The sequence below is a fragment of the Bos taurus genome, chromosome X (genome assembly GCF_002263795.3).
Source record: "Bos taurus isolate L1 Dominette 01449 registration number 42190680 breed Hereford chromosome X, ARS-UCD2.0, whole genome shotgun sequence".
Taxonomy (NCBI): domain Eukaryota; kingdom Metazoa; phylum Chordata; class Mammalia; order Artiodactyla; family Bovidae; genus Bos; species Bos taurus.
The window spans coordinates 74,501,996-74,513,864 of record NC_037357.1 but is presented as its reverse complement, the minus strand read 5'-3'; the positions used below and the strand labels follow the sequence as shown (position 1 = coordinate 74,513,864).

Here is an 11,869-nt window from a genome sequence, read left to right as displayed (position 1 = left end):
GGTCTTGTAGGTACCATAGTGAGTTATAAAACTGGGATGTTTTTATTGAAGAAGAATAATATATTCAAGAGGAAAAGCAGCAACAAAATCAATCGCCTGTAATTTGGATTTATTTTCATGCTTTGGAATATCATATGGCCATTCTTTTAGGGCCTGGTGGGACACACACACACAGAGGAAAATAATTTCATTAAGCTGGAGAGACAAAGAGATGGCATGAAAGGGAAAAGAGCTGGTTCTGAAGAGATTTGGTTTGATATAGAGAAGTGAAAAAAAATTAAAACGTTAAGAGACACTCATAATATGAAAAATACAAAAAAACACTTGGACATGCAATATCATTCCATTTATGTGACCGTGTAGAAAGTGAACAGATCAGTAGCTATCAGGGACTGGAGGTGGGGAGAGGGATTGACTACAAAAGGGCCACACAAGGAGATTTTTTTGTGAGGGTGCAACCTTTCTCACCTTAATTGTTGGAGTGGTTACATACTGTTTGTATTTGTCAACACTCAGAATATTACACTAAAAAAGTGAAATTTACTGCATGTAAATTTAACAAATAAAAAATTAAGGTTTTAAGGTACACAGAGGAATCTCAACTATCATTTTGGCAAAAATTCAGTAAGTGCTGTCATTGAGTCTATGAGGAAGCAGGCACCCTCAAACATTGCTGGTAGTATGCAAAATGGAGGATAACTTAACAATATCTAATACATTTATCCTTTGATTCAGCAATCCCACTTTTGGGGATCTACTCAATAATAAGATATATGTGCACAAAATTATTTATTTCAGCACTATCTGTAATTGAATTATTCTCAAAACCACTTAAATGTTCAAATGTAGGAGAATGACTACAGAACATAAATACCTTGGAGTTTTTCACAACTCTAAGGAAAGGAAATGAGGAAGAGCTGTATAAATGATATGGATTTTCAATATCTATTGTTAAAGTGAAAAAGCCCAATGCAAAAGTATGTACATATTATGCTACATTTGTATGAAATAGAAGAGGAAATAAGAAAATATATACATGTTTTACCATTTTTGCAAAAGGAAACACAGAAAGCTTAAATCGGAAACTAATGAAATTGGTTTCCTACAGGAGTTGTAGAAAATGGATTGGAACAGTTAAGGAAGGGAATGACACTTCTCTAAGTATACCAGTTTGTATAGTTTTGACTTTTGGAATAATGTTAATCATTTTAAAATAAAATATAAGAGCAAATCATGTGGTTTTGCAAGATGAAAAAAGTATACTTGTGGCGGATTCATTTCGATATTTGGCAAAACTAATACAATATTGTAAAGTTTAAAAAAAAAAAGTTCTGGAGACAAATGGTAGCAATAGTTGTACAACAATCTGAATGTACTTAATACCACTGAACTGTATCCTTTAAAAAGGTTAAAAGGGTAAATTTTTTGTCATGTATATTTTACCACAATTAAAAATAAGTTAAACATTTAAAAATCACATGAGTAAGAATGGGTTAAAAAGCTGAAATTGAATACAAAACAGAAAAAATGGAGCACAACTCTATTTCAAAAGAAAAACAACTGCACTAAAGAAAATAGAACTAATCTGAATAATTTATGAACACACTATTTTGATTATATACTATTAGTCTAAAGAAAAAAATAACTACAAGCAAATCTTAAACTCTACTAAGTAGATTTGTTTTTCGTAGATAACAATTCTGGAAATATATTTTGTATAATGTAATATGTAAAAACATAGACGTTGAGAGCTAGGATTCTCACTGTGTAAGCAGGGAGATACAAATATGAAATAAGGAAAGGTGAAAAAGGACTTTTGGGGGTTGGACTGGAATTGGCAGTATTTGCATAAATTTATCATTCATAACATATATTTCTAGCTGTATTCACTGAAATGATTAGAAGCAATGACACTCCAGTACAAATGAGCAAACCTAATGCCAAATGTAGGTTGATAAATGCCATCCCTAAGAGAAATCAAGGCTCCTTAGGAAGATAGATTCCAGTGCTGGGGTAAAGAAAGTGCAAGATGAGCCTTGTGTCAGAAAATAAAGAAGTTCTCAAAAAAATAAAGTGATGGAGACCTAAAAGAAAAGACATATAAGCCTTACTATAGGTAAGCTTATTCTCTCCATTTTACATATGAAGGAAGTGAGTACAATATCAAGACCAAGCAATTTGAAGCAATATGTCTTATATAAGACATATAAGTCAGAAGGGAATCCTACTGACTACATCTGAGACTACTGAGCCTTAAAATAAATCATGATAGCAATGGATTATAACCTTTGGAATCCATGAATCCAAACTGATAATAAACAAATAAATAGGGAAGAAGATAAATTTTCTCCTTGTAGTAGAATACCTAGTGTTAAATATGGAAGGAATGATAGAGTTAGAAAAATCATTTTGCAACTTTCACACTAATAATTCTTTTAGGCAAAAAGCATAGTTCAGTTCAGTTGCTCAGTTGTGTCCGACTCTTTGTGACCCTGTGGACTGCAGCATGCCAGGCTTCCCTGTCCATCCCAACTCCTGAAGCTTGATCAAACTCATGTCCATCGAGTCAGTGATGCCATCCAACCACCTCACCCTCTGTTGACCCCTTCTCCCGCTTTCGATCTTTCCCAGTATCAGGGTCTTTTCCAATGAGCCAGTTCTTCACATTGGGTGGCCAAAGCATTGGAGTTTCAGCTTCAGCATCAGTCCTTCCAATGAATATTCAGGACTGATTTCCTTTAGAATTGACTGTTTGGATCTCCTTGCAGTGCAAGGGACTCTCAAGAGTCTTCTCCAACACCACAGTTCAAAATCATCAATTCTTTGGCAGTCAGCTTTCATTATAGTCCAACTCTCACACCCAAACATGACTACTGGAAAAAACATAACTTTGACTGGACATACCTTTGTTGGCAAAGAAATGTCTATGCTTTTTAGTATGCTGTGTCTAAGTTAGTCGTAGCTTTTCTTCCAAGGTGCAAGCATCTTTTAATTTCATGGCTGCTGTCACCATCTTCAGTGATTTTGGAGCCCAAGAAAATAAAGTCTCTCACTGTTTACATTGTTTCCCCATCTATTTTCCATGAAGTGATGGGACCAGATGCCATGATCTTCGTTTTCTGAATGTTGAGCTTTAAGCCAGCTTTTTCACTCTCCTCTTTCACTTTCATCAAGAGGCTCTTTAGTTCTTCGCTTTCTGCCATAAGGGTGGTATCATCTGTGTATCTGAGGTTATTGATATTTCTCCTGGCAATCTTGATTCCAGATGGTGCTTCATCCAGGATGAAAAATCATCAATGAATACAAAAACTAGTGGGTGGAAGTTCGATAAAGAATAGGATATACACATAATCTCAATGTATTCTTATATTACTTATTAATCAGAAAGATAGAAACAGTAACTTTTTAGTATAGAAACTTGGAGGCCACACTTCTGACCAAATGATTAAAGCTGGCATTATCAGTAATGAGACAAGGACCTCCCTGGTAGTCCAATGGTTAAGTATCCACCTACCAATGCAGAGGACATGGATTCCATCCCTGCTTAGGGAAGATTTTACTTGCCCCTGGACAACTAAGCCAGTGCTGTACTACTGTACTGCCCTAGGGCCCTCTGCAATAAGAGAAGGCACCACAATGAGAAGCATGTGCACCGCAACTACAGAGTAGCCCCCATTCAACCTCACTCGCCGAGACTAAAGCCCACACACAGCATCAAAGATCCAGCACAGCCAAAAATTAAAAAAAAAGACAAACTAATATTATATATAGGCTTACTGATAAGTTACCCTAAGAAAACACACTTGTTATGTAGTATTTCCGTTAGAAGTGCCTTCAGTTCAGTTCAGTTCAGTTCAGTCGCTCAGTTGTGTCTGACTCTTTGCAACCCCATGAATCGCAGCACGCCAGGCCTCCCTGTCCATCACCAACTCCCGGAGTTCACTCAGACTCACGTCCATCGAGTCAGAGATGCAATCCAGCCTTCTCCTCCTGCCCCCAATCCCTTCCAGCATCAGAATCTTTTCCAATGAGTCAACTCTTAAGTGCCTTAACTGAATCTAATTATAAGAAGACATCAAGTACACAAAAGTTGAGGGAACTGTTACAAAATAACTGGCCTGTACTCTTCAAATATATTACAGAGCACAAACTTGTATAGTCAGAAGGTCCATTACCTATTCTGTTGCTTAAAATTACCTAATCTTGATACTGTACTCACTTCCGTCATATGTAAAATAGAGAGAATAAGCTTACGTATAGTAAGAAAATAATGCTGTTAAAGTGCTGCACTCAATATGCCAGCAAACTTGGAAAACGCAGCAGTGGCCACAGGACTGGAAAAGGTCAGTTTTCATTCCAATCCCAAAGAAAGGCAATGCCAAGGCAAGTTCAAACTATGATACAATTGCACTCATCTCACATGCTAGCAAAGTAATGCTCCAAATCCTTCAAGCGAGGCTTCAACAGTAAGTAACTGAGAACTTTCAGGTGTTCAAGCTGGATTTAGAAAAGGCAGAGAACCAGAAGTCAAATTGCCAACATCCGTTGGATCATCGAAAAAGCAAGAGAGTTCCAGAAAGACATCTACTTCTGCTTTATTGACTACGCCAAAGCCTTTGACTGAATCACAACAAACTGTGGAAAATTCTTAAAGAGATGGGAATACCACATCACCTTACCTGCCTCCTGAGAAATGCAAGTGACGAAGCAACAGTTAGAACATGTACGTGGAACAACAGACTGGTTCCAAACTGGGAAAGGAGTACGACAAGGCTGTATATTGTCACCCTGCTTATTTAACTTATATGCAGAATAAGTGAATAAGTAAGTGTTAGTTGCTCAGTCATGTCTGACTCTTTGCAACTCCATCGACTGTAGCCCACCAGGCTCCTCTGTCCATGGAATTCTCTAGGCAAGAATACTAGAGTGGGTTCCCATTACTTTCTGCAGGGCATCTTTCTGACCCAGGGATGGAACCTGGGTCTCCTGCACTGCAGGCAGCTTCTTTACCATCTGAGCCACCAGGGTACATCATGTGAAATGCCAGGCTGGATGAAGTACAAGCTAGAATCAAGATTGCCAGGAGAAATATCAATAACCTCAGATATGCAGATGACATTTCCCTTATAGCAGAAAGTGAAGGTGAAGAGGAACTACAGAGCCTCTTGATGAAAGTGAAAGAGAAGAATAAAAAAGCTGGCTTAAAACTCAACATTCAAAAACTAAGATCCTGGCATCCAGTCCCATCACTTCACGGAAAATAGATGGGGAAACAATGGAAACACTGAGAGACTTTATTTTTGGGGGCTCCAGAATCACTGCACATGCTGACTGCAGTCATGAAATTAAAAGATGCTTTCTCCTTGGAAGAAAAGCTATGACCAAACTAGACAGCATATTAAAAAGCAGAGACGTTACTTTACCAACAAAGGCCTGTCTAGTCAAAGCTATGGTTTTTCCAGTAGTCATGTATACATGTGAGAGTTGGACCATAAAGAAAGCTGAGTGGCGAAGAATTGATGCTTTTGAACTGTAGTGTTGGAGAAGACTCTTGAGAGTCCCTTGGACTGCAAGGAGATCCAGCCAGTCTATCCTAAAGGAAATCAGTCTTCAATATTCATTGGAAGGACTGATGCGGAAGCTGAAACTCCAATGCTTTGGCCACCTGATGCAAAGAACTGACTCATTGGAAAAGACCCTGATGCTGGGAAAGATTGAAGGCAGGAGAAGGGGACAACAGAGAATGAGATGGTTGGATGACATCACCGACTCAATGGACAGGAGTTTAAGAAAGCTCTTGGAGTTGGTGATGGACAAGGAGGCCTGGCGTGCTGCAGTCCATGGGGTCGCAAGGAGTCAGACAAGACTGAGCGACTCGACTGAATTGAAAATTAAGAAAAAAATTAATACCATGAAAGACAAAGAACGGCAGAGGAACTCCTCAGTTTTATAGGAGACTAAAGGTGGCAACCGTCTGCCATGCAGGAGACATAAGAGACACGTTTTTTATAATATTTTATTATGAAAATGTCCAAACATACAGAAATATTGAAATAATTAATTGTATTCTGAACACACACAGCCAAGATTCTATGATCAACAGTTTGTTAAATTTGCTTTATCATAGATTTTTCTACGTAGTAAGAATTCCTTTTACTGTTCTTGCAACGTTCCTCATAACTGGAAATCATTTCAAAATTCAAAATTAAACATATTAGTAGGTAGTAATAGGAAACAAAAAATCAAAGAAATAAACGAAGTTTGGAGGGAACAGAAAGTACTGGCTAGTGTGGAGCGAGATACAAGCTCAAGCCTCTGAACACTATCTTGAAGTTGATGCTTCTGATGACTAGTCTAAGATTAATGTCTCAGTTCCCCTCTAAAGAGCCCTAAACCTGGCTTCAAGGCAAGCGATTTCCTCATTGTTCAATAAATACCCTAAGTCATTTATAAAGCGTGAAACTACATTTCCCAAAAGGCGTGTATCTTTGCGTGCTGTAAAGAGGACGAATTCTATAGGTCTTTACAGGTCTCGCGAGAGATTTCATCAAATCTCTTCGAAGAGCGCAGCCGAGAGCCATTTTGTTTTTCAGGACTCTGCAAGGGTACTAGACGCCGAATTGCTAGAGACCAGCAGCTGTAGTTGCAGCCATTTTATGTTCAACCTCAGGATGTTTCCCTTGGCCAAAAACGCACTAAGTCGTCTGAGAGGTGAGCAAAAATTGTAAACAGATCATTTCCAATCAACTTTTATTCTTTTGTGCTCGTGGTCTCTCGTGCCCTTTCCTTCCATCTGCAGCTCGACCTTGTAATTCTAAAGGCTCGGTCTCCCACCGCACGCTAAGTAATTGGGAAGATGTCCTTAGCATTAGCCTCATTGCACAGCGTTTCTGTTTGGTTTCCCAGCTCTCTTTCTGTTACTGGAGTCATAACCCTGCTCTGTTTCATTATATGGTAGCCTACAATTTCAAGGGGGACACTTAGTAAACACTTCTTGTTCCTTAAGTAATTTCATAAATTTTAGCTTTGGGGATACAATTTACCCGCAAAAGAGCTTCTTATCCTATTCCTGGTTTCATTGCAGTGCTGCTACCTGCTAAATGGTAGCACTTTGGCATTTATGTTTTTCGTGGATTATTAACTGAATAATTGTGGTTGTTTTTATTCTTACCTAAACGTTAGAAAAGACCCTGCTGCTGGGAGGGATTGGGGGCAGGAGGAGAAGGGGACGACAGAGGATGAGATGGCTGGATGGCATCACCGACTTGATGGACATGAGTTTGAGTAAACTCCGGGAGTTGGTGATGGACAGGGAGGCCTGGCATCCTGCGATTCATGGGGTCGCAAAGAGTCGGAGATGACTGAGCGACTGAACTGAACTGAAAAGTTAGATAAGTACAGGGAAAATTTGAAACCAGAGTTATGTATTGAGAATGCTCTAGATTAGAGAAGTAGAAGTCATTTCCATACTTCATTTGCACTGAAGGTGACCTTGAGTAACGTGAACAGTTTTACAATGAAAGTGACCTTGAGCAATTAGCATTTAGTTCTTTAGCTACCTTTTTATTTTCAGCTTATAGTCATTAGAAGTATTACTAGATTGTGTACGAAACACTGAAGCACCTTTGATAATAACAAAAAATAGTTGCCTGACTGGTTTTTCATATTCCGAAAGCCACGTCTATTCCCTTTTCACTTTGGGCGAATAATTTAACATCTCTGAACTTCATTTTCCTCTTTTGTAAAATAGGGGCTTAGTAAATATACCTACCTCATGGAGTTGTTGAGGTTTATATAAAATTATCAATAGGTGGTAACTGAACCGTTTTTTGTCACAGAGAAGAGGTCTAAAGAAATCCACTTGTGTAGCATGAGTGTTGAGGTCATGAGGTGTTGCAGAACTGTTTGGTAATCTTATTTTCTTTGCCTTTTGAGAAGGTAGGGCCTTGGACCTTAGGGAACGGGGTTTGGGAGTTGTTACTTTCAATGCGGAATTCACATGCTCACTTTTAACTGCTCTAGAACAGAATATACTGTGAAATGTTGTAGATTTGCCCATTGGAAATGTAACCAAAGGTGAGCTAAGAACGTTCTTTCCCAAGCCCCCCAGGTGCCTCCAATAGGAAACTATTTCTACTGAAATAACGGTAATGGCAAAGTTTTAATGTTGTCATTCTGCTCAGAAACTTAGCTCTACCAAAAAAGTGGCTTCATTTCCTGCTCCTGATGTATAGGGGCTTCCCGGTGGCGCTAGTGATTAAGAAGCCGCCTGCCAATGCAGGAGACATAAGAAACTTGGCAGTCCACTCCAGTATTCTTGCCTGGAAAACCCCTTGGACAGAGGAGCCTGGTGGGCTACAGTCCATAGGGTCGCAGAGTCAGACACAATTGAAGCGACTTAGCACACATGTACTAATCTATACAACTTATCCTTCAGACGTGATTGGTATTATAGTACACTGGGTTTTCTGTTTCTGCTTTTTTCAGATTTCTTTTTCCCATATCTACATAACCAAATCGTACCTGCTATTCAAAGTGCTTAGCTAACATTTTACCTCCTTATATTATAATGGTTTGTGTCTGTGTATATAATAGCCTTCTCTAGACTGGAAGTTACCTGAGAACAGTGTCTATGTATTAAACTTTTCAAGTTGTTGAGCACTGCTGAGTAAACTTTTGTGAAAATCAAAATCATAAATACTCAGATTAATGAAGTAGGAGCCAAGTTCAAGGATTATACAAATACCGATTTATCGTGGATGTTACTGTCATCACTTGTTCTTTGTTTTACCCACTCAAGATTGTATTGGGGAAAATTTCAGACATATTGAAAAGTTGGAATAATTGTCTAATGAACACCCACATACCCAGCATGTAGATTCTACAACTAACATTTTGCACTATTTGTTATATCACATATTATCCATTTGTCAATTCATCTTATTTGTGAAGCATTTCAAAGTATGCAACTTTGCTTTTAGATACAATGTTTTAACATTTTATTATACTGCATAATGCTATAGAGTAACTTCCTTGGCTTTCCTTAAGTGGTAATATCAATTACAAATGTTCTCTTTTCCTGATAATTGGTAGATATGCTCCTGTATTCTTTTTTTCTTTTTCTTTAAGTTCAAAGCATTCAGCAAGCAGTGGCAAGGCAGATCCATCAAAAGCGGGCACCTGATTTCCATGACAAATATGGTAATGCTGTATTAGCTAGTGGAGCCACTTTCTGTGTTGCTGTATGGGTATATGTAAGTACTATTGACTGATAATCTCTGTTTTAGATTTTTCTTATTGCCATTTAGTTTATGTATTCAAAATGTTTTCACACAGTAGTGTACATTTCTAGTTAGGAGGGGCTTTAGAGATCTTCTAACGTAATTACTCACTCATTGCAGGAACTTTTCCTCAGCACTGAGCATTAGTTCATCATCTGTTCTTAACATTTCCAATAACAAGTTACTTATGGATCAAAAGGCAGTCTTTTCCATATTGTGTAGCTGTTGAAAAGATCTTATATTGAGTTAAAATAGGCCTCCTCCATATTTACCCATCATTCCATTGCAACACAAGTTCTGATCATATTTCCATGTATCAGCCATTAGATACTAGAAAATTTCTATGTTTCCTGGATCTTCTCTTTCATATTGAACATTCTTAGTTCTATCAGTCATTTTGTTATATGGTTTCCGGAGTTTTCATCATCTTAAGTCACCTTTCTTTGCTTAGTCAGTCTTCTGCATTCTACCCTTGGAACTGAGTACAGTGTTTTTGATGGATGAGATATAAAATGACTTGCTTTTAATATTTTAGTTTTTTACATCTAACATTTACCAGTCTTATTTACCAGTTACTGTACTTGATGGTTCAAGTAGGAGTCTAAGTGTGTACTTAATTAGAAGAGTGAACAGATGTTGAATAAATGTGTTATCACGGACATTTTTGGAGGTGAAATGCTCCTTGATGAAGGGATATTACAAATGTCCTCCTTGGCAGTACTTAGGTAGTTGTGGTTGAATAAAACAATATTTTGAGGAGGTAGTGTAGAAATGTGAAGTATCAATATGAATTAATTAAAAAATTTTTAAAATGTACTTGCTCAGTCATGCTAGCTACATCTTAGTTGCTCACTAGCCATATGTGGCTAGTGGCTACTGTATTGGACAGTGCACATACAGAACATTTCTGTCATCTCTGGAAGTTCTGTTGAACAGCACTACCCTAGAGAATTAGAACAGCAATTAGATTTGGCCTACATGGAGAGCACTGTGTGTTTTTAACCTATAGAGCAGAATACCTTTGCCACTTTAGGAAATAATCTCCAAGGGAGCATGGACTCTGATTTAAACATAACTGATAACTGACAGCAATTTAATTCTTACAGATGGCAACACAAATTGGAATAGAGTGGAACCCATCACCTGTTGGCAGAGTCACCCCAAAGGAATGGAGAGAACAGTAATCATCCCAGCTGATTTAATACTGAATTGTTTCAAAATCAACTCATAATTAATTCCAAGTAAAAGTACTATGTACCCATTAAAATATAGCATGTTTGAAGAAATAAAGTATACTTGAAACCTTCATTGTAGGTTTGTTTGTTTCTTTTGTAAATGAAACCAAGCTTGGTTGCTTTTATTTATTTAACCTTTGTGTTAATATTAAGGTCAAAACACTGTACAATTTTTTTAATGCCCTATGCTGCCTCCTTCGTGCTGACATGAGCCTGAGCTGGAGGCCACGCTGATGCACCTCTGTATGCAGGTGAATGAGGGGACAGGGCAGCGGGGTTTGTACAACTTCTTGAATAGCTTTTCTGTCTTAGGTAGTTTGAAAGGAAAGTTTGGCTATCACCTGGAAGTCAACTTTATGGTAGGCTGAAATTACAGTTCATGAATAACTTATCACAGAGTTACTTTGGTCATTTTTGAGTTTAAAACTTGGTGTCCATATCTTGGTTATATCTACTTTTCAGTCTTGTTTATGTTTATATTTGGAATTGCCATTATTAAGTCCTTTTAACTCCTGCCAAGAGAACGTAAGTTGTCACCAGATCCATGAGAAAACTGGTCTTATCAAATGAACTCCTAAGATGTTTGAAGACTAGCTAGCTCCTTGGCTCCCTTGGTACATTTATCTTAATAACCTTTTCAGCATATTTATTTGAGATGTTTATGATATTATTGAAGATCTGTGAGATGTGGTTTTACTTTCACTTATCTATTAGTGACCTCTGCTGTTGGCTTTCTGTAACTGTACCAACTTCTGGATTTGTGGATTGTCCTGAATTCATTATAACATTGGATTTTATGTGTAAAATAGTAACTGAATAAAGCGCAATATCTTAAACCATGTGCTGCTTTACTCCTTGTTCAAAGGCTGTGAAGTAAGCCTCTTGTAGTAGTTTGTTTATAGTGCTCAAGTAAGCAGAGAATGAAATTTGAGTTGAGTAACCTATCTGTATTGCTTAATTGTTTAGTTGCTAAGTTGCATCCAACTCTTTGGCGACCTCATGGACTGTACCCCACCAGGCTCCTCTGTCCATGGGATTTCCCAGGCAAGAATACTGAAATGGATGGTCGTTTCCTTCTCCAGGGGACCTTCTCAACCCAGGGACTGAACCTGCATCTCCTGCATTGGCAGTGGATTCTTTACCACTGAGCCACCAGGGAAACCCATTGGCAAAATTAAAAGATTTCTAAAATTCACTTATAATGTAGGTTATCAGGTAAGTGACTTAGGAATCTCCAGAATTTCCTGATGTAGATAAGGATTTATATTTAAGCAAACATTTATAGAATGTTTACTCAATATATGAAATACTAAAAGAATTGCTCTTATGGCAACATGTCCTGTTTTCTCATTA

At 37.9% G+C, this 11,869-nt stretch overlaps 1 protein-coding gene across 1 annotated transcript; it reads left to right on the top strand.

Annotated features, from left to right (window-relative positions):
- The first annotated feature begins 6,549 nt into the window (after positions 1–6,549).
- COX7B (cytochrome c oxidase subunit 7B) lies at positions 6,550–11,355 on the top strand. The gene is made up of 3 exons (NM_175795.3): positions 6,550–6,711; positions 9,130–9,254; positions 10,388–11,355. The coding sequence occupies exons 1-3, from the start codon at positions 6,657–6,659 to the stop codon at positions 10,463–10,465; spliced, it is 258 nt and encodes an 85-aa protein (NP_786989.3). The 5' UTR covers positions 6,550–6,656; the 3' UTR covers positions 10,466–11,355.
- The last annotated feature ends 514 nt before the right edge of the window (positions 11,356–11,869 follow it).